This window comes from Ictalurus furcatus, chromosome 15 (genome assembly GCF_023375685.1).
Source record: "Ictalurus furcatus strain D&B chromosome 15, Billie_1.0, whole genome shotgun sequence".
Taxonomy (NCBI): Eukaryota; Metazoa; Chordata; class Actinopteri; order Siluriformes; family Ictaluridae; genus Ictalurus; species Ictalurus furcatus.
In genome coordinates this window covers 24618426-24642966 of record NC_071269.1, presented here as the reverse complement: position 1 = coordinate 24642966, position 24541 = coordinate 24618426, and the positions used below count along the sequence as shown (strand labels likewise).

The 24541-nt window shown below is 39.4% G+C and overlaps 1 protein-coding gene across 1 annotated transcript in view; it reads left to right on the top strand.

Annotated features, from left to right (window-relative positions):
- Positions 1-24541, top strand: part of LOC128618991 (RNA-binding protein 25-like) — a gene marked incomplete at its 5' end in the record, with an annotated part of 163168 nt that overhangs the window by 119754 nt on the left and 18873 nt on the right. The window contains one exon of the mRNA XM_053642769.1: positions 8430-8452. Coding sequence (XP_053498744.1) covers positions 8430-8452 — 23 coding nt within the window. The remainder of the gene's footprint in view (positions 1-8429; positions 8453-24541) is intronic.

Below are 24541 nucleotides of genomic sequence, written 5' to 3'. Positions count from 1 at the left end.
TATGCCGATGACATCACAGTGATCATTAGATCTGAAGATGATGTTAAACATCTAACCTCATGTCTCAACGTCTTTCAGAATGCTTCGCACGGATCAATTGGGGAAAAAACCGACACTTTATTATTAGGCCATTGGTCACACAAAAATCCACCTCAGCTTCCACATCCTATTCCTTGGAATAAAGAGGGAGTTAAGATAGTGGGGCTGTTCTTTGGGACTGAACAGCACATGAACAAGAATTGGGAAGGACTTGTAGAAAAAGTGACAGGCAAGCTCCCGAGATGGAAGTGGATTCAAGCCCAGCTTTCCTACAGAGGCAGGGTGCTGGTGGTGAATAATCTAGCCGCCTCAATGCTGTGGCATCGTCTAACCGTGTTGGACCCTCCGAAAGAGCTTTTGTCACAACTTCAAAAAACCTTTGTAGACTTCTTTTGGGGTGGTCATCATTGGCTTCCCCCAGGGGTACTGTGTCTCCCTACAATCGATGGTGGTCAGGGATTAACCAATTTAGCCTCTAAGGTGAAATCCATGAGGTTGCAGACCGCCCAAAAATTGCTTTACTCGTCGGACTCTCTACCATGGATTAGCTTTGGCCTTGCCATTCTACGGGGAAAAAAACAAGATGGATTTTGATAAACAAAAGTTTCTGATTTCGAGAAATGTGGTAAAAGACATGTTGAAGATAAAGTTTTATGGATCGGTTCTTGAAGCTTGGGGCGACTTTAAGTCGGAGCGGAAAGAACATTTTGGTTTTGATGAACCACTTCTGCACAATCCTTGGTTTTCTGAAAGATGCACTATGACCAACACCGAAATTTCTAACTTTGTTTTAGCTGGGATAACTAAAGTTGGGAACCTGTTTGACTTGTCGAATAGAGAGTGTTTTTCAGTACAGAATCTAACTAGAAAGATCACTGGTAGATCAGAGAGAATAGTCGGGAACATATTAAAGAATTTGAAAACATCTTTTCCTACATCTCTGTGGGATTATATAACCGAGTTTATGTCCGGCGGTAACACAAAGGTCTTTTTTCCAGAAGTGTATATAACTCCACAGGCAGCTCAAATTAACAATGGAGACAATGTAAACATGTCGTTATCTTTTAAAGGATTGCAAAGTCTTCCTTTTTCCATGATGAACAAACAAAATGCATATATTTCCTGTGTAAAGTCCTACTTTGTCGGACATCTAAGGGAGAGGAGGGATACAAAATGGAGGACTCATTTCTTGACGTCGGGAGATAACGAACCTTCATGGCGGTTATTGTATAAGAACCCTCTACCAAAAAGGTCTGGTGACTTACAGTGGCGGATTTTACATTGTGCATTACCAGCAAAAGTGTTTTTGTTTAAATGTAAACATGCATCGTCTCCAGTGTGTACTTTGTGTGATGAACTCGATACTGTGTTTCATGTCTTTTGCGAATGTTGTAAATTATCTCCGCTCTTTAATCTATTGGATACAATGTTTCGTAGTTTGGGGAGCATTTTCTCGAAAACAGGGTTTATTTACGGGTGTCGATATTCACGCCACAGGCGGGAAATCTGTACCTATTCGAATTTTTTGGTTGGTCAAGCAAAATTAGCCATTTGGAAGGCTTACAAAATGGGATCGGAAGGGAAAGACGTCAATATGGTTCAATTATTTAAGGCCTTGGTTGAGTCTAGGATTAGATTAGAGTATGAATTTTACCAAATGAATGGTAATCTTCCGATGTTTGAGAAGAAACGGTGTGTAAACAAAGGGGTGACTTCTATAAGAGGCGAGAATCTCTTTTTCAGTTGGTAATGGTCGTTAAAACAATGTCTGCTGTATGTTAAGGTTTTTTAAATTGTAGAATAAATTATACTTTAAAAGTAAAAAAAAAGTCTCTTTCTCTCTCTCTGTTTCTCTCTCTCTCCTCTCTCTCTCTGTTTCTCTCTTTCTCTCTCTCTGTTTCTCTCTTTCTCTCTCTCCGTTTCTCTCTTTCTCTCTCTGTTTCGCTCTCTCTCGTTTTCCCATCTCGTTATTTTCTCTTTTCCTCTCTGTCAAAGTGTGCTTTATTGTCTTTGTGTCTCTCTTTCATTTCTCCGTCTCTCTCTTTCCGCTCTCTTGGCCACTCTCTTTTTCTCAGCAACTGTCTCTTATTATGCCCCCCCCTCTCTCTCTCTCTTCTTCTCTCTCTCTCTGTTCTTCTCTCTCTCTCTCTCTCTCTCTCTCCTTCTCTCTGCAGACTTGATAATAGTAAAACTGAAGGATTTATTGTTAAACATTTTTTAAAAATCTCCTCGTCTGCATTATTAGAGCAGTGATTAATATTTACGGACACAGCACACTGAACGCTCCCGTCATTAACCCCGGGCTGAGTCAGCATGGAGGATTTTGGCTTAGTGTTTATGTGCTTGCTTTATTTACTGATTTGACCCAGATGAGGCTCGACATGAGCGCTGGATCCTCTGCACTCATCTCATCCAGAAAAGTGTTAGATACGATGTCGGAGTTCAGTACGACGCGGAACAACACAGGAGTCAGTGGAGATGCGAGTAATCATAAATTCACAACTCTGATTGGTCAGACGAAAAGACTTGGATGAATTGTCTATAACGGGTTTATATTATTATTATTATTATTAATGCACACTAACACTATCGTTTCTACAGTAACAGCTCCATCATATAAACTTTGAGAGAGAACGACAATTTATAGCAGCTAGCTCTCTCTCTCTTTCTCTCTCTCTCTCTCTCGCACTCTCTCTCTCTCTCTCTCTCTCACACACACACTCTCAAGCTGTGTGAAAATCAATTTGTGGCATCTCTCTCTCTCTCTCGGTTTGTTTTTTTCCTCTGTCTGTCTCTTCTCTTGCTCTCTCTCTCTCCCCATCTCCCTTTCTTCTCTCTCAGTGTCTGTCTTATGGGAGAGTCCAGGGAGACGGAACCACTTGCAGAACTTCTTTACTACAGACAAAACACAGGGAAACAGGCTCAAGGAACAGACTCAGAGACAAGAAACACCAGGGAACCAGGAGAACCAGAAACTTAGAAAAACAAAACAAAACTAGAAAACGCTAAATTATCAAACAATCATGCTTTTAAAAAAAAAAAAAAAAAAAAAAAAAGCAGTACCACAAACATAACCGGACTTGATGCAATACTCAAGCAACTAAGGAGAATAACCAAGGAACTTAAATAGTGTCCTATAACAAATAATAGTGAAAATAACAAACAGGTGAGCATGATTGAACAGGAAATAGGAGAGACAACAGAAGAAGTAGTTCTACATGGGGAACAAGGTGCCCTCTAGTGGTCCAGAGTGGAACTACCCCTGGGGGACCATGACAGTGTCTTGCTTCATGGACGTTTCACAACATTAAATGTCACAGTAAATATTACGACATATTCTTTAAAAAATTGTCGACAAATTGCTGTATAACAAGAGGAATAAAACACTTCATGCCGTCTCGTTATACATCACTACATCGCTGATTATTTTATTATTAAGACAGCGCGACACTGAGTGTTTTATTCGTCACACAAACACCAGTAATATCTTAAGTCATGAAATGAAAATCCAAGCGTGGCAAATGGTTCAGTTGTGTGTTGGACGGCGTGTCAATGAAAACAGTCTGATGTTGCTAAATACAATTAAACACAATTTTATGTTGTGTTATTATCCCCACCAATAAACAGTAACTCCACGCCTGCATGATCTCAGGATTGAAAACCAAAATAAACTATTATCATCAGGTCATGGATATTATCCTATTATTAGCCTACAGTATATAAACTTAGCTATTATATAGCTTATTTAAAAGACATCAGTAAGTAACCCTGTGTTATAGGTGAAGTAGTGTATAACAGTAATCTAAAAAAAAAAAAAAAAAAAAAAGTAGAACGTGTGTAAACAGGATATTGAAACAGATTTAAGCTTTTGTTCTGGCTTTGTTAAAAGTTCACTAGTGAGGCCAGGAACGCTTCGAGTTCCCTGTAATGGAGCCGAACCCGTTCACCCGGTAATTACGGATAAGCGAACGAGAGATTTAAAGCTTTCACGGGCTTTCTGTCTTTCTCTGCTGTTTTCCGAAAAGCCTCAAAGCAAAAAAAAAAAAAAAAAAAGCATGAAGAAGTGCTTACTCCATCATCGCGATTACGCCGATGGATCTGGACTACAGAAATGAAATCTGATAAAAGACGCTGAGACATTTTCTTCTCCCGGAGTTCGCTTCAGGTAAATGCGGGTCCGGGCCGAGGGCGAGGAATTACCTGCCTCGCTTTTCATTTCATTTCCCCTTTGATCTGCGAAGGAAGATGAAATTATTCAATTTCACACACTCTACATGAGCTAATCGCGTCCCTGAGTTAAGGGGGAAGTGATCTGAGGACGCAGTTCCTCTCAAAAATGCTCCACTGTGTTATTAATATATATATATATATATTAGGAGGCAGCATCTGAGAGGCCTTAACCTAGGCTCACCTTCAAAATTATTAGCATGCTTTCCATGAAAATACATAAGGGATAAATCATCCTGTTCCACGTCCTGAAGTGTTTTATTCCTCTTATACCACAGCAATCTGTCAACTTTTACATTTTTTGAACAATGCCTAAAGGTTAATGCTTTTTATCCGTGTATAGTTACACTTAATGTACCTATAAGACAAAAGGTTTCAGCTTGTCGTGTTACAGAGAAACCGTAAAACTCCTCGAAGACTAAACGATTTCGGAAAACTTGCAGCTTTACCCCTGACTGCTACAACGCACTCGCACTGGAGACTCCTTCCATAAAGGTTACGTAAACGCAGAAAACTTCACCCTATCAACGATCTGGAGAGTACAAGTCCCTGTCCGTGAGCTGTTGCTATAGAAACAATAACGTGTTAGAACGAGCGCATCAGCATAAACCTGTCCTATAATGAAGACTTGAAATAAAGGTAGATCAGACGCAGTGATATTTATACCGATTGGGTAAATCTGTAAGGTGCGATATTTAAATGAATTATGATTATAATTGTAGCTACCAGTCTGGTGAGATTTAGCACAGATGGTCGGAGAACGGCCCAGCTGTAGCACAGACGTGACTTTCCGGGAGTAATAACTGCAATATCGGCTTCTAACAAACCTGATCTTTTTTTTTTTTTTTCCCACGGCTATTTTAGGTTTCTAAATGAAATTGAAATCAAATGAGGTCAGCAAAATGTCACTATAAACTATAAAAAGGTGATGACAGACAGCATGAAATGTGCTTATATTGTAGTGAGGATGGAACAAAAATCGATATTTTCTGCACACACACACACACACACACACACACACACACACTCTGCATGCAGATGCAGTTACACTCAGAATTAACGCTCCTTGACTCCTATCAACTTAAATATCCAAACTGCTTACCTTCCATTACCTTGGGGTCAAAGGTCACCCCGAATGTACCTGCGGCTTACAGCAAGAAGTCCGCTTCATTAACAGCAATCGAGGGAGTGTATAAAATAGTGTGTGTGTGTGTGTGTGTGTGTGTGTGTGTGTGAGAGAGAGAGAGAGAGAGAGAGAGAGAGAGATTGTCATTTTTTATATACAGAGATACAGTTAGACTCCACTCGCTTTAGTGAGCTCTCATTCTGCTGACTAAGTGCACACTTCACTACCTACTTCCTACACAAGGGCACTAGGGTGTGAAATAAGGAACAGAATGGAAAACAAAAATGTGCAAGACACTGAGATTCAGCTGCTTTGTACCTCTACAAGTGCACTACATAGGGAACAAAATGGTGGCTTATTTACATTTTGTAGTGCACTAAAGTGTCTACTCCAGGGTTAGGAGTAGGAGTTTTTATCTGTTAATCCAAACGCTTTGCAGGATCATGTGATTTGCTTAGCTTTCTAGATGTTGTGCATGCGTGGATCGGCACACTCACTGCCACATTTAGTTTCTATACAGTTATTATTGCACCTAGTGGTCAAAAACGGGAACTGCAGCTAATAGAGGGAGCCATAGGGGCAGGATGTTCACTGCCCCATACTCACTTATTAGAACATCTAAACTCCTCCTCTCTAGCTATCCCACAACCTGTCCCCTTGACCCTATCCCTTCTCACCTTCTTCAGTCCATCTCTCCCACACTATTACCTGCACTCACACATATCTTTAACACATGGCTCTCTACTGGCACATACCCTACCTTATTTAAGCAGGCCCGGGTTACTCCACTGCTTAAAAAAACATCACTTAACCCTGCTGTGGTTGACAACTACAGACCTGTTTCCCTCCTCCTTTTTCTCTCCAAAACTCTTGAAAGAGCCGTTTTTAATCAACTCACCAATTTTCTCACACAGAACAACCTCCTGGACACCAAGCAGTCTGGCTTGAAGAGCAATCACTCCACGGAGACTGCTCTGCTTTCCGTCACTGAAGCCTTACGACTAGCAAGAACAACCTCTAGATCATCTGTCCTCATCCTACTCGACCTCTCTGCTGCTTTCGACATTGTGAACCATCAGATCCTCCTGTCAAAACTCTCCAGCCTGGGCATAACCGGAACGCTGGGTGGAATCCTATCTCTCAGACAGATCCTTCAAGGTAGCATGGAGAGGAGGTATTTCTGAAACTCAGCAACTCACAACTGGCGTTCCACAGGGGTCAGTTCTGGGTCCACTCCTCTTTTCTATCTACACTACATCTCTAGGGCAGGTGATTGAGTCTCATGGCTTCTCATATCATTGCTATGCTGATGACACCCAGCTCTATTTGTCCTTCCGGCCTGACGATCCATCCGTCTCTGCACGTATCTCTGCTTGCCTGTCGGACATCTCGGTCTGGATGAGGGAACACCACCTTAAGCTCAACCTGGCAAAATCTGAGCTTCTTGTCAACCCAGCCTGTCCCTCGATCAACCACAACCTCACTGTACAGTTCGGCTCAACTACACTCAAGCCAACCAGGACAGCCAGGAACCTTGGGGTGATTCTCGATGACAGCTTGACCTTTACAGACCACATCTCAACAACTGCACGGTCCTGTAGGTTCATCCTGTATAACATCAAGAAAATCCGACCCTACCTCACCGAACAGGCTACACAGATACTAGCCCAGGCTCTTGTTATCTCAAAACTGGACTACTGCAACTCACTATTCAATTCAATTCAATTTTATTCGTATAGCACTTTTTACAATAGACATTTCTCAAAGCAGCTTTACAGAAATATCAACACGGTATACAGATATTAAAGGTGTGAATTTATCCCAACTGAGCAAGCCACTGAGTGGCGACGGTGGCAAGGAAAAACTCCCTGAGATGTTTTAAGAGGAAGAAACCTTGAGAGGAACCCGACTCAGAAGGGAACCCATCCTCATCTGGGTAACAACAGATAATGTGAAAAAGTTCATTATTGACTTATATGAAGTCTGTATGGCCTTAGGAGCAGCTGTAGTCCCAGCAGTCTGGAATTGGAGAAGATTTGAGCTCCATCCAGAGGCAGAAAGGATCTGGATCTCTAGTATCTCCATAAAATCGTGTGTGGCTCGGCAGAAGGAGAGAGGGAGAGAAAAGATTATTAGGACTGGGAATTGGTATTCCCACTACTCTCGGGCCTCCCGGCCAGCTCCATCAAACCCCTTCAGATGATTCAGAATGCAGCAGCGCGCCTCGTCTTCAACCAGCCCAAGAGAACCCATGTCACACCCCTCTTCATCTCCCTCCACTGGCTACCTGTAGCCGCCCGCAGCAAATTCAAGGCCTTGATGCTCACCTACAAGACCTTGTCTGGAACAGCACCCTCCTACCTCAACTCTCTCCTGAAGGCTTACGTTTCCTCACACAATCTGCGATCGATCAACGACCGACGCTTAGTAGTACCTACTCAGAGTGGCTCAAGATCCCTTTCAAGAACCTTCACACTAACTGTTCCTCAGTGGTGGAATGAACTTCCAACCTCAATCCGGACCGCAGAATCTCTCACCATCTTCAAAAAACAGCTAAAGACCCACCTCTTCTGTGAACACCTAACCAACCTATATATATATATATATATATATATATATATATATATATGTGTGTGTGTGTGTGTGTGTGTGTGTGTGTGTATATGTAGCAACAGCTCATGAACTGGGGCTTGTACAGAAGACACCACCTCATTGTTGATATGGTGAAGTTTTCTCTGTTTATTTGATATTTATGGAAGGAGTCTCCAGTGCCAGTGCTTTGTAACAGCCAGAGGTAAAGTTGTAATCTTTCCACTACCTTCAGGAGAGAGGTGTTTACAGTTTCTTGTAAACACATTTCAAAGACACATCCAAAATAAAGACCTGTTTTGGACTTGTGTCTCTAAAGATCAAGATGACGAGAGGGAGACAAAGTCAGAGAGAGAGAGAGAGAGAGAGCCGAGAGAGAGAGAGTGAGAGAGAGAGTGAGTGCGAGAGAGTGAGAGAGAGAGCCGAGAGTGAGAGAGAGAGAGCCGAGAAAGAGTGAGAGAGAGAGAGAGAGTGAGAGAGAGAGAGCGTTAGAGCCGAGAGCGAGAGTGAGAGCGAGAGAGCCGAGAGTGAGAGAGAGAACCGAGAGTGTGAGAGAGAGAGAGCCGAGAGTGGGAGAGAGAGCCGAGAGAGAAAGAGAGAGAGCGAGAGAGTGAGAGCCAAGAGAGAGAGAGAGAGAGAGAGTGAGAGCTGAGAGAGAGAGTAAGAGAGAGTGAGAGAGAGAGAGAGAGAGTGTGTGAGTGAGTGAGAGAGAGAGAGAGAGTGAGAGAGTGTGAGAGAGAGAGAGCCGAGAGAGAGTCCATCTGAGGAGCAATAAACCTTAGGTGAAAGAATTCCCCCTTTTAGAGTATGTTCAATCTTTAATATTGATCTTTAAGGAAAATGTGTGTGTGTGTGTGTGTGTGTGTGTGTGTGTGATGTGATGTGATGCTCGAGGGGCCAAAGTAACATTAACTCTGATCATTATGATCAAACTCATATTTGCTGAGTTTGTTAACTCATCTGTCTAATGCTGAACTGCTGAGCTGAACCGCCGGAAGGGACAGAGCTGCTTCTGTGTGTGTGTGTGTGTGTGTGTGTGTGTGTGTGTGTGTCAGTCAGAGGTGGGAAGTATTTTCTTACTGTATATAAGTATCTGTCCTTTACTTGAGTTTTTCCTTCGTCTCATACTTTCATACTGCATTCACTCCATTTTTAGAACATTTTCAGGTCGTGACCCGAAGCCACAATTTCAGTAACATGACAAATACAGACCCCCCCCCCAAAATATGCGAATTCATAATCATATATTTATGCTGAATCGACAAAGCCGAATGACCAGCTCCAGTACATTCCTCGGAACGATCCCACGGCGTCGCGTTTTGTCCCGTAGCTCAGTTCACAGCTTCCTGCTTTTGTCAGAAGGGAAATGGAAGAAACTTATACACACGGGTTCATCTTTTTCATGGGATTTTATAAGGTATTATATATGAAACGAAAATAAAATGGTGGTGTATATAATGTCGATGTATATACATAGTCGACTGGATACTTTCTGGCTATGAGCATTTACAGCCTGAAAATCTGGCTAGACAATGCCCATGTGTGAAATTGACTCTTATTATTATTATTATTATTATTATTATTATTATTAAGTCCAAATAAACACAGCTTATCATGCTACTGAGAAAGCGCAAATTTCTGAACATGTCCACTTAGTCACAGCTTTACCTCTGACACTGGAGACTCCTTCCATCAGTGTTAAATAAACATACTTCTCCATATAGAAAACTTCACCATGTCAACAATTACATTTTTAATCCGTTTAATAATAATGATAATAATAAAAGAAGAAGAAAAACGTTCGTAAATACTGTACAACGCAACGTCTGAAGGGTTTAAGTGTTTAGGAGCGCTGAAGTGATTTTGTCAAGAGGACACACACACAAAAAAAAGAAAAAGAAAAAAACTCCCCAAACACTTGATAGCGCACTTCAGTGAAATCCATGTCGGAGTTGGAAGTGTTTAAATCCCTGACGTGAATATAAGATGTGCCCTCATAAGTAGTGTTCCACCGAGCGCTTGTGTACTCCTCTCCAGTGGACATTAACACACTCGAGTGTGTGTAAAGTGTTCGACGGCGCAGTGCTTTGGGTTTGTGTGATTATGTTCTCTTTTCTTCCTGCGTTTAGCTCTTGTTCGTTAAACGGATCGAGTGGATATTCGCTTGTAATTCAGCGTGAGTTCATAAAACAGTGCCTCTGGGAGGTAATTCTGATAGGCGAGTCATCTGTGGCCGTTTTAAGAACGTTGTATGTAACACTTTACAGTTCATAAGTTTATGTGCGCCTTGCAGAATCTGCGAAATGCTAATAATTACAAATAACAAAACAGGACGGATCATAAAAATAGCATGTTGTTGTTTATTTAGTCCTGCCCTGAATGATCTATTTCACATAACAGATGTCTACATATAGTCCACAAGACACAATAATAACTGAATTTATACAAATGAACCAGCTCCAAAGTTAACACACCCTTGATTATTAACACCGTGTGTCGTTACCTGGATGATTGACGACTGTGTTTATGTTCTGTGAGAGTTCTTCACGAGTCGCTTGTTCGTCCTGAGCAGTTAAACTGCCCACTGTTCTTCAGAAAAATCCTCCAGGTCCTGCACATTCTTTACTTTTCCAGCATCTTCTGCATATTTGACTCCTTTTCCAACAGCGACTATATGATACCGAGATCCATCTTTTCACACTGAGGACGATTGAGGGACTCGTACACGACCATTACAAAAAGCGCAAACGTTCACCGATGCTCGAGAAGGCGACACGATACATTAAGAGCCGGGGGGGGGGTGTAAACTTTTGAACAGGATAATCGGTGTAATTTGTTATTATTTTGTTTAAAGATATTATATTTTTTTCAGTTAGTCCTGCCCTTCAGAAGCTACAAAAGATATGTACATGTTTCCCAGAAGACAAAATAATAACAATAAAAAAGCAATGATCCCTATTATTATTCTTATTTATTTATTTTTTTTAAATAATTAACATTTTGCAGAGTCTACAAGGCGTATTTAAACTTATGACTTATCTTTATGGCCGTGTCAGACTGCCAACTAATGTGTTGAATATATATATATATATATATATATATATATATATATATATATATATATATATATATATATATATAAGCTTTCCATCAAATGCCTAAATATCTGATCATTTAATGAATTCTTCAGATTGTAATGTGATACCAGGGGGGTGCCAAAACTTTTGAGTGGAAGTTTATCTCTTTGTAGTGTCCCCCGCCCCCCACTAAGAATACTTAAATTTCTGATTAATGTGAGATGAGAAATTGTAAGCAAGCAGCAGTCCTGCTCAAAAGTTTTGGCACCCCCTTTTAACATTCCTTGCGTTTACTTAGTATTGTCTAGAAGGTTCTTTCTTAAGGGCTGATTTTAATAGGTAAGGGTTTTCTGAAACACCTCGTTGTAGGCTTCTATACAGGACCTTCATTCCTCCAGAAGGACAACTGAAGAATCCTTAAAGGGTCTAGATTTTGTAACAGTTGTCTCATTGAACTTGAAGTTAATAAGACAAAAAAAAATAAATACATTTATGTTACCAAGATACTGCAAAAACAAACAGCTTTACCTCTGACACCGGAGAAAACTTTACCGCATCAACGATCGTTTTAATCCGACCGTACTTAAATCCTCGTGAATGAGCCGTTACTATAGAAATGATAACGCGTTAGAGCGAGCGAGTTAATATAAACATAGCTTTATATTAACCTTCTGACCACAATTCATATAAATTCATAGAAACACCGCTAATACAAATGCAAGCATTACAACTACTTTAAATTCTGTTAAAACATCAGTTAATACTTCTAAAAATATTTCTCCTTCAACGTTTGCTATTATTACTGCTATTACTGAGTGTTCCTCTGTTATTGATTTAGTAAATGAACAATTTATACAACACTGCTTGACTTAAAAAAAAAAATAAAAATGCTCCTGGGCAATCATTTTGTCAACAAATGATTTATTTTACTGCAGTTATTTTTCTTCTTGACTTCTCTCGCTGTTTTATTGCTGTTTCATGAATAACAAGCTCTTGTATTTCTTTAAATCGGGGTGAGTTCTTATTACTAAATCGTATACATTTTATGAAAGGACACGTACACATTTTTTATTTGTACGTGTTGAGGGTTTTTTTTTCTTTTTTAAAAAAAATCCTTTTCATCCTTTCCTTTTCAATCCTGTTCAATGAGGTGGCCAGACTTTTCCGTCGCTAATGGATTAACATTCGTGGAGAATTGGCCACTGTGCAGCTGTGGCGGTAGCGCTAGTGTTCACTTCATTGAGTGTGATGTTTTCTAATGCCCTTGACTCGAGTCACTCTATTAGGCCCAGTTGGGTCTTTGGAAATTCATTAACACTCTTCGGAGGCGTTAACGGCTGGAGGCCCCTGTAGGTAAGTTATGGTTGGGTGTGTGCATGTGAGACTAGAAACACAGGAGCAGAAGCCATGCTAGGTGATGGCCACGGTTCTCGATTTGTACCAGGGTGAGACTTGTTCGTTCTAGTCTGCTGTGTCTACAGCCAGTGCTTTGTTATGTTCGTTCTGTCACCACACAGGGATTTGCACGGCAGACGCTTTACATGACCTGAGCGAGGATATTAAAATTATAAAAAAAAAAAACATAATCAGCGATTTTTAGCTTTAGTATCTTTTCTAATGTGGACTGATGAAGGAACGTCAAATACAATATGCTGTAGGTTAAAGAGATATTAAACGTTACGAATGAGATGTATTGAAGATTTGAAATAAACATCTAATAGAATTATAGTATGTAGATAATACTGCGTATGATCTTTTCTCGTTATAACATCACGCTTTTCTCAGTATAACGTGAAGCTTTTCTTGGTTTTTATTCATTCATTTTTTTGTGTGTGTGTGTGTGTGTGTGTAGCAACCCAGCGCTTTTGTATTTATAAGCCCCACCCCAAAAATGAGCCCAGAATTGTTCCTGATGCTGCATTTAGACTCGAGGTCGTAACGTGCAATTCCCAACCTCTGACCAGGAACAAAAAACAACGAAAATGAACGCCCCATCATCTCGGAATTCCTACTTGGAAACTCAGGATAGTCTTCTCAACTCCGAGTGACGTCGAATCAACATGGCTGCTCACAAAGTAGCACTGCTTTACCTTTAAATAAGCTATACACAAGTCTTCACTTTAGATTAATCAACATACAGACACACTCTCTTGTTTAATCTAAAACACTGACTCGAGGAAGTAAATATACATCACTTAGCTAGCTTAGCTGGCTCCAGTTTCCCACTTCTGAGGTAAATCGAATGTGTACAGACTCGAGCTAAGTGTGAAAACACTCTTAATATCCAAGGTCTGTAAGCTTTTGGTGTCTTGCTAGTTTTAACCTTGTGCTGTCTGATTAAACAAGTATAGATTTACCTCAGAAACCTATCTGCCCTTCATTTACGCCCTAATAAAAAGTCTGTCGGGCTGACATCTGCCTCTGGCTGTAGTTTATTATAATTTAGCGATTACCTGCTTGACTAGTCTTGACTTTATTACTTATTTATTTTCCACATAGCAAATTTGTCACCGCCCAAAGTCTTGTTTAAGAGTCCTCCATCACATGGAAGTCAAGTCACCACACACACACACACACACACACACACACACACACACACGCTGGAGAGAAACGTTACCCTCGAAACTAGCCGCATCAGAGCCACGACTCTGTCTAGCAATCATCTCATCTGCTGGGACTCAGAAAAAAAACAAAAAAAAAAAACATATTACTTTTTAATTTATTTTTTTTATAAGAAGCTCTGCTGAATGTGCAATGAGACACTATTTTCTGCGAAACAGCATATTTTCTCCCTAATGGACAAACTCTCAGGAGCGAAACACCCTGACACGCTGCTATTTCACTACCTCAGAGTCACGCTAAGACCCTCCAGGATTAGCAAAGAAATACAAATCTGTGACTGTGTACAGAAATACATTCTGAAAATGTCACTTTATCTCTATAATCTGATGCTGATGTATGAACTAAAATAATAGTCACAGTCTACCCAGCTTCCATTTATTATATAAGTAAGGAATAAAACACTTTTATTGTGCTGTTGTGGGAAAATAATCCATGACAGAATGATGTGATGAAGCTGAGTCACTCCCACCACCCCGAGATTGATGAGTGTTTTATTCCTCGCTAGCAGTTTTTCATTACTTAAAGAACAACACATCATTCTTTTTATCCTATACACACACACACACATACTTACTTTATATATGTTGTGGAACTTCTGTGAGACAACCTAGCTCCTGTTATCACTTATGCTAACAGCTATAAAGAGTCGTCCCCTCACCAGCCTCTCTTTCTTCTTTCTCTTGAAGTTAACAAAAGCAAAAAGCACAGCGTGCCATGGCTTGGGTTCTCCATAGCTAGCTAGCTACCGTATATTTGTTGAAAGTGTATTAAGGAAGTGAATTATCAATGTTTTTCTAGGATAAATTCCACGTTTTATTAATAAATTTGTACGTATTGTGGAAAACGCTGTATTGGTCTGCGATCGGGACAGTATTAGTTTGGAAACAAAATGTAAAGGTAATACGTTTTGTATCGTATTGTATCTGGAGGTCATGTAAAGTTTTTTTTTTCTTTCTTTCTTTTTTCAAACAGATCCACATCAGGTGAATTTGTAAAAATAAATAAATAAATAAAAAGGCTAAATTTCTATTTTTACCCGATCCTGTACAAGGTCACTTGTATGTACATGGACCTTGAATAGTTAATAATAAAACGGCCATCTTTAATGAGTAGTACACGCCGGATCTTCAACTTTAAAATCTTTAAAGACGGATTCTGTGAGCTAATATTTTAAATTGTTACTGGGAATCACATTCAGCCGAGCCGCGTTTTAATTAAGAGAAACAAACGAATTTCCCTGACCCACTGATAGGTGAAGCGAATAACGTTAATTATCTCATTACAGTGGCACCTCAAGGGGTGGGATATATTTATTAGGCAGCAGGTGAACCGTCAGTTTTCAAAGTTGATGTGTTGGAAGAAGGAAAAATGGGCAAGATTAAAGATCTTAGCGACTTTGACAAGGGCCAGATTGTGATGGTTAGACGTCTGGGTCAGGGCGTCTCCAAAACAGCAGGTCTTGTAGGGCGTTGCCGATATGCAGTGATTAGTACCTACCAAAAGTGGTCCAAGGAAGGACAACCGGTGACAGGGTCATGGGCTCCCAAGGCTCATTGATGCGTGTTGGGAGAGAAGGTTAGTCCATCTGGTCCGATCCCACAGAAGAGCTACTGTAGCAAAAATTGCTGAAAAAGTGAAAGCTGGCTCTGATAGAAAGAAGTCGGAACACACAGTGCATCACAGCTTGCTGCGATGGAGTTGTGTAGCTACAGACCAGTCAGAGTGCCCATGCTGACCCCCTGTACACCACTGAAAGCATCAGAACTGGACCATGGAGCAACGGAAGAAGGTAGCCTGGTCTGATGAATCATGTTTTCTTGTACACCATGTGGACGGCCGGTGTGTGTGCATCGCTTACCTGTGGATGTTACTTTGATGCGTACCACCTACCTAAACTTTGCTGCAGCCCAAGTACACCCCTACATGGTAACGGTGTTCCCTAAAAACAGTGTTCTCTTTCAGCAGGAGAATGCTCCCTGCCACACTGCACACGTTGTTCAAGAACGGTTTGAGGAACATGACAAAGAGTTCAAGGTGTCGACTCGGCCTCAAAAATTCCCCAGACCTCAATCCGATCGAGCGTCTGTGGGATGTCCTGGACAAACAAGTCTGATCAATGGAGGCCCCTCCTCGCAACATACAGGACTTGTTAAAAGATCTGCTGCTAACAATATGGTGCCAGACACCACAGCACACCTTCGGAGGTCTTGTGGAGTCCATGCCTCGATGTGTCAGAGCTGTTTCTGTGGCACAGGGGACACCTACACAATATTAGGCATGTGGTTTTAATGTTATGGCTGATTGGTGTATGTTACTAACATAATAAAATGTTCAAATTATAAATCTGGAACTTAAAAATTGTATGGTGGTCAAGGCTTGAGGTCGCAGAAAATCCATAATGTCCATTTGGGCTTGTTTTGTTTTGGGAACCCTGGTTTAAACTTTAGTAAAAGATACATCTACAATCATACGACCATCTAGAAATGCTAAATTGTTGCACGACCTTTGAGCATATACACCTACTATGCTGTTAGAATGGTTTAGAAAATGTACCAACTCCTTTTCTTTTTCTATTTTTTCTATGGTTTGCTCTTTTATGACTAAAAATGACACGGATTTCTCCAATTTGGCTCGCACTTATCCTTTGCTAAGTTACAGGCACGTTTATGAGTTACGAATAAAGTAATTATGATGAAAACTGACATTAATTAACTGTAGGTCTTTAAATAAATGGAGTTTACTTAGGCTCTATTACAGTTTATAAAAACCATTAAAAAAAAAGCATCGTTACCAAATAGAAAATTATTGTAAATATGAATTCAAGTGCAAAGTGTCAAATCAATGTTTTATGCCTATATGCTCACAGCAAGGTCGCTGGATTTCTTACTCTCTATTGATGCTCAGACCATCCAAACATTAGCATATTAAAATCACTCTGACCTGCTTTCTCTCAGTCCTGACACTGATAATTAAACTCCAGGGAGTTCGACAGGGTTTATAATTATTCCCTGCCTGGAGTGATCGGAAAGCACATGTGTGTCATGGGGAAGAGAAAATGGGTTTGATTTTAACTGCGAGCGCTAACTTTGAGTGTTAGCACTAACAAAATGGTACGCTAATTCTTCTAGACTGGATCAAAGTTCATCGAGACAGTTAATATTGAAATAGATGCAGTTTAGAATCTGATTGTCATTAACATTGAAATGAACACAGATCAGGACTTTCTTGTTTAGATGATCACCATCTAAAGTTGTGTACATACATAAGCTAGCATTTAAAAACCTCACAGTGGAATTCTATGGAGGCGGCCATCTTGGAAAACCAGAATCGCTTTATTTTCCATGTTTGGTAGTACTCTGCCCCTTAGGCTCCGCCTCACAATGTTATTGTTGCTTCTTCATCCATGAACTAAAGGTATATAATGTTGCACCCTGTACTGCACAACAAGTAAAATGATTGAATAAGGACTATAAAAGTTCAAGGCCAGGCTGTGTTAGGAAAATAATCAATGATGGGTTGGGGTTAAGAAGTGGAGTTACTGGTATAACCATCCATCCATCCATCCATCTTCAACTGCTTACTCCTTTTCAGGGTTGCGGGAAACCTGGAGCCTATCCCAGGGAGCATCGGGCACAAGGCGGGGTACACCCTGGACAGGGTGCCAGTCCATCGCAGTACTGGTATAACCTAGAAGTTATTTTCCTATAACAGCATGTTCCAAAGTGTTTTATTCCTCTTATACCACAGCAATTCGCTAACGTTTTTATTAAATAGATTTTTATTAAATACAGACGACATGTCCAACTTTTTATCCATTTATAGTTACATTTACAATAGGTTACTATTCGCTCCTGTTATCGCTTAAGTTATAGAAGCCGTAAACATTCGTTCCTTCACCAGCCTCTCTATTTTCACTTTTTAATTACCACACATTACCAAACTATCATTTTACAGAGAAGCTCCACCGCTATAAAAGCCGTCTCTGTGAATGAGTTGTTACTATAGAAACGATAACGTATTAGAACAAGCACGTTGATATACATAACCCTGTGATTTGCAGCTGCACTAATGTCAGAGCTGCTGTTCTAGAAAACAAATCAACACCTTCTGACCAATCAGAATCCAGAATTCAACAGTATTTGATGACATTTTGGTTCTAGTCCTGTCTCCGCCCCTGACCTGTCACTGATTTGTTGCTCTGTTGTGTTCACCTGCACCGTGTTAGGTCCTTGATTAATTTGCCTTCATCTACTCCATAGTGGTTTAGTATGTTTGTAAATTCTTGTTGCTTGCATCGTGCAGTTGTGAAGATGGTTTTCTGGTCCACGTTTATTCGGGTCTGTATTTTAGTTATTGATCATGGAACCCCGTGCATTGACCCCTGCTACGATTCTGGGATTTGTCCGAATAAAGCATCATACAGTATATGTACACTGGCCTCATTCAACAACAGTATTTTGTGCCTCAGTTTTTTAACTCGAAAGTCCTTTAGTGTTTCACACTGTTTGCAAAATAAACTAATTTGTATGAATATTATTAATGCTAACTGTGAGGTACAAACATCATAAGCGTCAGTCATTATTTCTCGTTGTTTGTTTTATCAGCACAATGCTAAAAGCAGGAGTGTGTGACTCCACTCGACACTGCAGAAGCTCTATTTTGTATTTCTGCAAAAAAAAATAAAATAAAATAAATGCTGTATATTTAAGAGTATTCACATAATCTTCACATAATAGGACTCGACTTTCATTAAATTACCTTTATTTACCCCTGAGGGGGACAGAATGTTCCTGGATGCATCATCTATCATCGCAAACACATAATTTTTTCTCTGAAGCTATGCAGATTTCCACTGTACGCGTCTAGCACACGGACAAACTCGGACAAACTCGTCCTTTGACTCGCTACGCTTAAAGGGATCACGCGTTTTCCGTACGTACGACAGCTCAGAATGCTGGGACAAAGCCCAAACGTGTCTTTTCTAGATAAAGGGCATGTTCACTCAGCAGAACAGACTGTCTCTTTGTCACAAATTTGTTGACTAAAAACTTCAATCCATTTATTTCATCTCTAAAGAAAATCATTCAGTGGGAAGCGAGGGAAGCGAGGGTCGTGATATAAATCAGAGATCAGACACCAGATTTGTGTTTCTGATGCAAATGTATTAATTATTATTATTATTATTTTAAAATAAGCTGCTGGTGGATTAGCACTGGGGATAACAAAAGATTGCTAATGGAGACGACCCCCCCCCCACCCACCGCCCATTTTATTCCAACCATATTACAAACAAAAACAAATGAAAGATAAAAAATACTTTTAATTTCTTGCTATCTAAATGAAAAACAGAGGAAAAAAGGCACATTTACAGAGTGCAAACGTGATATCTGTGTGTACAAAGATACTTATGAAATGGTTATAGAGTTTATACAGTATATACATTTTATAAAGCTAGTATGAATCTGGATTTAACAAAGACCAAGGGCTCACATGTAGCTAAGAAAAAATATCTAGCTCCATGCTGTATTATACAACGCCCAAAGACTAGCATGGAGCTAATAATCTACAAAACACGAAGACTAGGCTACACAAAGACTAGCATGGAGCTAATAATCTACAAATCATGAAGACTAGGCTACACAAAGACTAGCATGGAGCTAATAATCTACAAAACACGAACACTAGGCTACACAAAGACTAGCATGGAGCTAATAATCTACAAAACACGAAAACTAGCATGGAGCTAATAATCTACAAAACATGAAGACTAGTCTACACAAAGACTAGCATGGAGCTAATAATCTACAAAACACGAAGACTAGGCTACACAAAGACGAGCATGGAGCTAATAATCTACAAAACATGAAGACTAGGCTACACAAAGACTAGCATGGAGCTAATAATCTACAAAACACGAAGACTAGGCTACACAAAGACTAGCATGGAGCTAATAATCTACAAAACACGAAAACTAGCATGGAGCTAATAATCTACAAAACATGACGACTAGGCTACACAAAGACGAGCATGGAGCTAATAATCTACAAAACATGAAGACTAGGCTACACAAAGACTAGCATGGAGCTAATAATCTACAAAACACGAAGACTAGGCTACACAAAGACTAGCATGGAGCTAATAATCTATAAAACAAGATAACTAGCATGGAGCTAATAATCTACCAAACATGAAGACTAGGCTAAACGAAAACTAGCATAGAGCTAATAATTTACAAAACACAAAGACTGGCATGGAACTAATAATCTACAAAACACGAAGACTAGGCTACACAAAGACTAGCATGGAGCTAATAATCTACAAAACAAGAAAACTAGCATGGAGCTAATAATCTACAAAACACGAAGACTAGGCTACACAAAGACTAGCTTGAAGCTAATAATCGATTCTGCGGTATAAGAGGAATAAAACACTTGCTTTTTTTATAGGAAATAATCTTCCATTGTTGATCATTTTCCTGTAACACCATGACACTGAGTGTTTTATTCCTTTACGCAGCGTGCGTGTAAAATCAGTTAATATTCAGGACGACGTTCTCTGAACCGCCTTTACCCCGATAGTCAGAAATATTACGAGTTGAATGCATGCAGCTTTAAGCTTTATGAGCGTGCAATCCAATATCGATAAATCTGTAACCGTGTCCTTGTTTACGAGTGAACTCTAATGCGATTGGATTGCTCTTTTTTTTTTTTGCTTTTCGGTGAAGGCTACATGCGTGCTGATGTGATCTTTCTTGTTCGGATGGTGTGGAAACTTTTTTTTTTAGGATGAGAACTCCCTGTTGTTTCGCGTCTGTTGGTAACAAAATAGATAAGAGCTATTGATCGAGCGACCCCGGGGCAAATCACTACCGCAATTACATTAAACTCTGCAGCAACACACACACACACACTCACACACACACACACACACACACACACACTCCGAATGTGTTACAACCTGTTTTTTCATTAATCTTTTATAAATAATTCAACAGTCTATAGCCTTGGGTTAATGTATAGAAATGCATACGTGCATATTTATAGAGAAGGAATCTGAGGAATGTTTGTACTGGAATTCAGAAATAGGACAAAGGTTAATATTCCTCGATTAGCAGGAAAAATATTGAATTAAATCTGAAATGTTGCTTGAATTTGCAGAAACAGTTTGCATCCACGGATAATGAAGGACGTGTCAGAGAAAAAAAAAAGTGAACTTTGATGAGAAATATACACACAGAGCCACACCGAGGTGAACAAAATGACCTGGATTTTATACAGAAACTGAAAATAATGCAAAAATTAGAGATGGTATTGATACCCGGGATCATCGGGTCAGCGCCAGCAAGAATGATGAATCGGATATGAGGGGAAAAAAGATCCGATCCTGTAACAAATGAAAAAGATTGGAATTAGATTTGTTTACAAAGAAAGTTTTTCAATGCCCTGGCTGAGGGAAGGAGGTTCTCACCCAAGATTTGACGGTACATGGCCCCGTCCATCGTCCCTTTGATGCGGTGAAGTTGTCCTGTCCCCTTAGCAGAAAAACACCCCCAAAGCATAATGTTTCCACCTCCATGTTTGACGGTGGGGACGGTGTTCTTGGGGTCATAGGCAGCATTCCTACTCCTCCAAACACGGCGAGTTGAGTTGATGCCAAAGAGCTCCATTTTGGTCTCATCTGACCACAACACTTTCACCCAGTTGTCCTCTGAATCATTCAGATGTTCATTGGCAAACTTCAGACGGGCATGTATATGTGCTTTCTTGAGCAGCGGACCTTGCGCGCGCTGCAGGATTTCAGTCCTTCATGGCGTAGTGTGTTACCAATTGTTTTCTTGGTGACTATGGTCCCAGCTGCCTTGAGATCATTGACAAGATCCTCCTGTGTAGTTCTGGGCTGATTCCTCACTGTTCTCATGATCAATGCAAATCCACGAGGTGAGATCATGCATGGAGCCCCACGCCGAGGGAGATTGACAGTTCTTTTGTGTTTCTTCCATTTGCGAATAATCGCACCAACTGTTGTCACCTTCTCACCAAGCTGCTTGGCAATGGTCTTGTAGCCCATTCCAGACTTGTGTAGGTCTACAATCTTGTCCCTGACATCCTTGGAGAGCTCTTTGGTCTTGGCCATGGTGGAGAGTTTGGAATCTGATTGATTGATTGCTTCTGTGGACAGGTGTCTTCTATACAGGTAACGAGCTGAGATTAGGAGCACTCCCTTTAAGAGTGTGCTCCTAATCTCAGCTCGTTACCTGTATAAAAGACACCTGGGAGCCAGAAATCTTTCTGATTGAGAGGGGGTCAAATACTTATTTCCCTCATTAAAATGCAAATCAATTTATAACATTTTTGACATGCGTTTTTCTGGATTTTCTTGTTGTTATTCTGTCTCTCACTGTTCAAATAAACCTACCATTAAAATTATAGACTGATCATTTCTTTGTCAGTGGGCAAACGTACAAAATCAGCAGGGGATCAAATACTTCTTTCCCTCACTGTATACTATTATTTAACTAAATAAAAAGTCTGCAATTTTGCACAAGCTGTGTCTTTAGCAATATTTAGAGTTTGTTTTCGGCTATAGTTTTTATTATTTGATTGTTTTTAGCTATGTATTTTCTTTTGATTGTTTTTAGCCACGTATTTTAGCTATGTATTTATTTATTTTTTATGTTTTTAGTTATGGATTTTTTTGTTTGTTTTTAACTATGCATTTTTTTCTTGTTTGTAGCTATTTTTTTTAAAATTGTTTCTATGGTTTTGTATTTTAGCTATGTATTTATTTGTAAGTTTTCAGGTGTGTCATTTTTTTGTAACTTTTTTTTGCTTGTTTATATATATATATATATATATATATATATATATATATATATATATATATATATATATATGTTTGTTTTTAGCTATATATATTTAAGTTTTTGCTTGTTTTTAGCTATACATTTTTAGATTTAGCCACGTATTTTATCTCTGTATTTATTTATTTTTTATGTTTTTAGTTATGTATTTTTTTGTTTGTATTTAACTATGCATTTTTTTTCTTGTTTGTAGCTATTTTTTATTGTTTCTAGTTATGTTTTTTGTATTTTAGCATTTGTCATTTTTTTGTCATTTTTTTTGCTTGTTTATATATATATATATATATATATATATATATATATATATATATATATATATGTCTGTTTATATATATATATATATATAGTTTGTTTTTAGCTATATATTTTTAGATTTTTTTTTTTTGCTTGTTTTTAGCTGCTGTTCTCTAAAAAAAAAAAAATACACATGAACAACCTACCAACCAGACCAACAGGAAGTCAATAAAGATCAACAGGAAGTCTATAAAGATCAACAGGAAGTCTAAGATCAACAGGAGGTGTCCATCTTAAAAATCATAGCAATGTGAAATGAACCAAATAAAATAAAATAAGTCTTAAAAAAATCGAAATGTGATGTAGACTTTAACAAATAAAGTAAATGCACTTAATAATAAACGCATATGGGGAATTTCATCTATATCTATAAAAAGATTTCTTGGTCATAAAAAACCAAAAGATTGCTGGACAAAATAATAACGATTATAGTATGAAAATGTTTCAAAAATTTCTATCTGTGCATTATTTATTCATTATTGGACCAGTTGATTGTGTAAACCTAATCCAAGCATGGCATGGTCCTCATGTAGATCCATTGTCTTTCATTTTTTCCCCCAACGTCCTGTAAAAATGTCGCTTTATACTTTAATATCCGGTGATAAATATTTGAACTAGCTGAACAAAGAGCGAGAGGAAGTAACAGATGAATTTGGCGAGTATAAAAGCTCCAGCATGTTAATGTTTTAGAGGTTTGCTCATGGGGAAATCAGTTATTAAACCTGATGATTAAAGTCCAAATGTATTTTTGTACCTCCTACACAGATCAAGCGCTTCGCCGCAGCGTGGGTGCCATTTTTACTCAACATCATTTACGCCATCATTTATGACCATAAGAGCCCCGTGGCATCAGCACGTCCTCCTTCAGCTCATCGACGCTTCACAACTAATGATATTCTCTGTGACTGAGATGCTTTTTTGTCTCATAAAGAGACAAATGGCCAGATGTTTATTTCATACAACAACAACAACAACAACAAAAACACATCTGTTGTGTGACATTGCATCATGGCTAAAGCTTGTGATAAAGTGATGGGGAAAAATGTCACTTAGCTATTGTTTCATATGTACATTTGCAATCAATATTATTCAACCCCCAGTGCAAATCATGTTTATTGTCAAAATGTACAGACTTTCAGCGGTTTGCGATGAACAAATCAAACAAAAGCGATTGAAATAGTTCAACACGACGAATGCTTCAAGTGGTTTCCCCCAAATTCAACAGAAAATGCAACTTATAATGACTTCTCCAGTCTCAGAATTATTCAACCCCCTGAAGAGAATCCCTCACAACAGCACAAATACGCAAAACAGGTGTTTTCTCAAGGTGCTTGAGCTGGAACACGTGAAATACCGGAACTGGCTAGGGGTAGAAAATGTATGAAATACCCGGACGGGGCAGAAAAAGGAAGCTATCGACGGCTGCAAGCAGATTTGTGAGAAGGCAGATTGTGAAAAACCCTCGAGTGACTGTAAAAGACCTGCAGAAAGACTTGGTGTAACAGACACTGAGGTTTCGGTGAGCACAGTAAGGCGTGTACTAAACGCAGAAGGTTTCCATGCCAGAACTCCAAGACGTTCACCACTACTGACCCAAAAGCACAAGAAAAGTCGCTCAGAATCACATACATAATCCATAGAAGTATTAGATTGGGATTCTGTTCTGTGGAGCGATGAAACAAAACTGGAACTTTTCAGCACGATGGA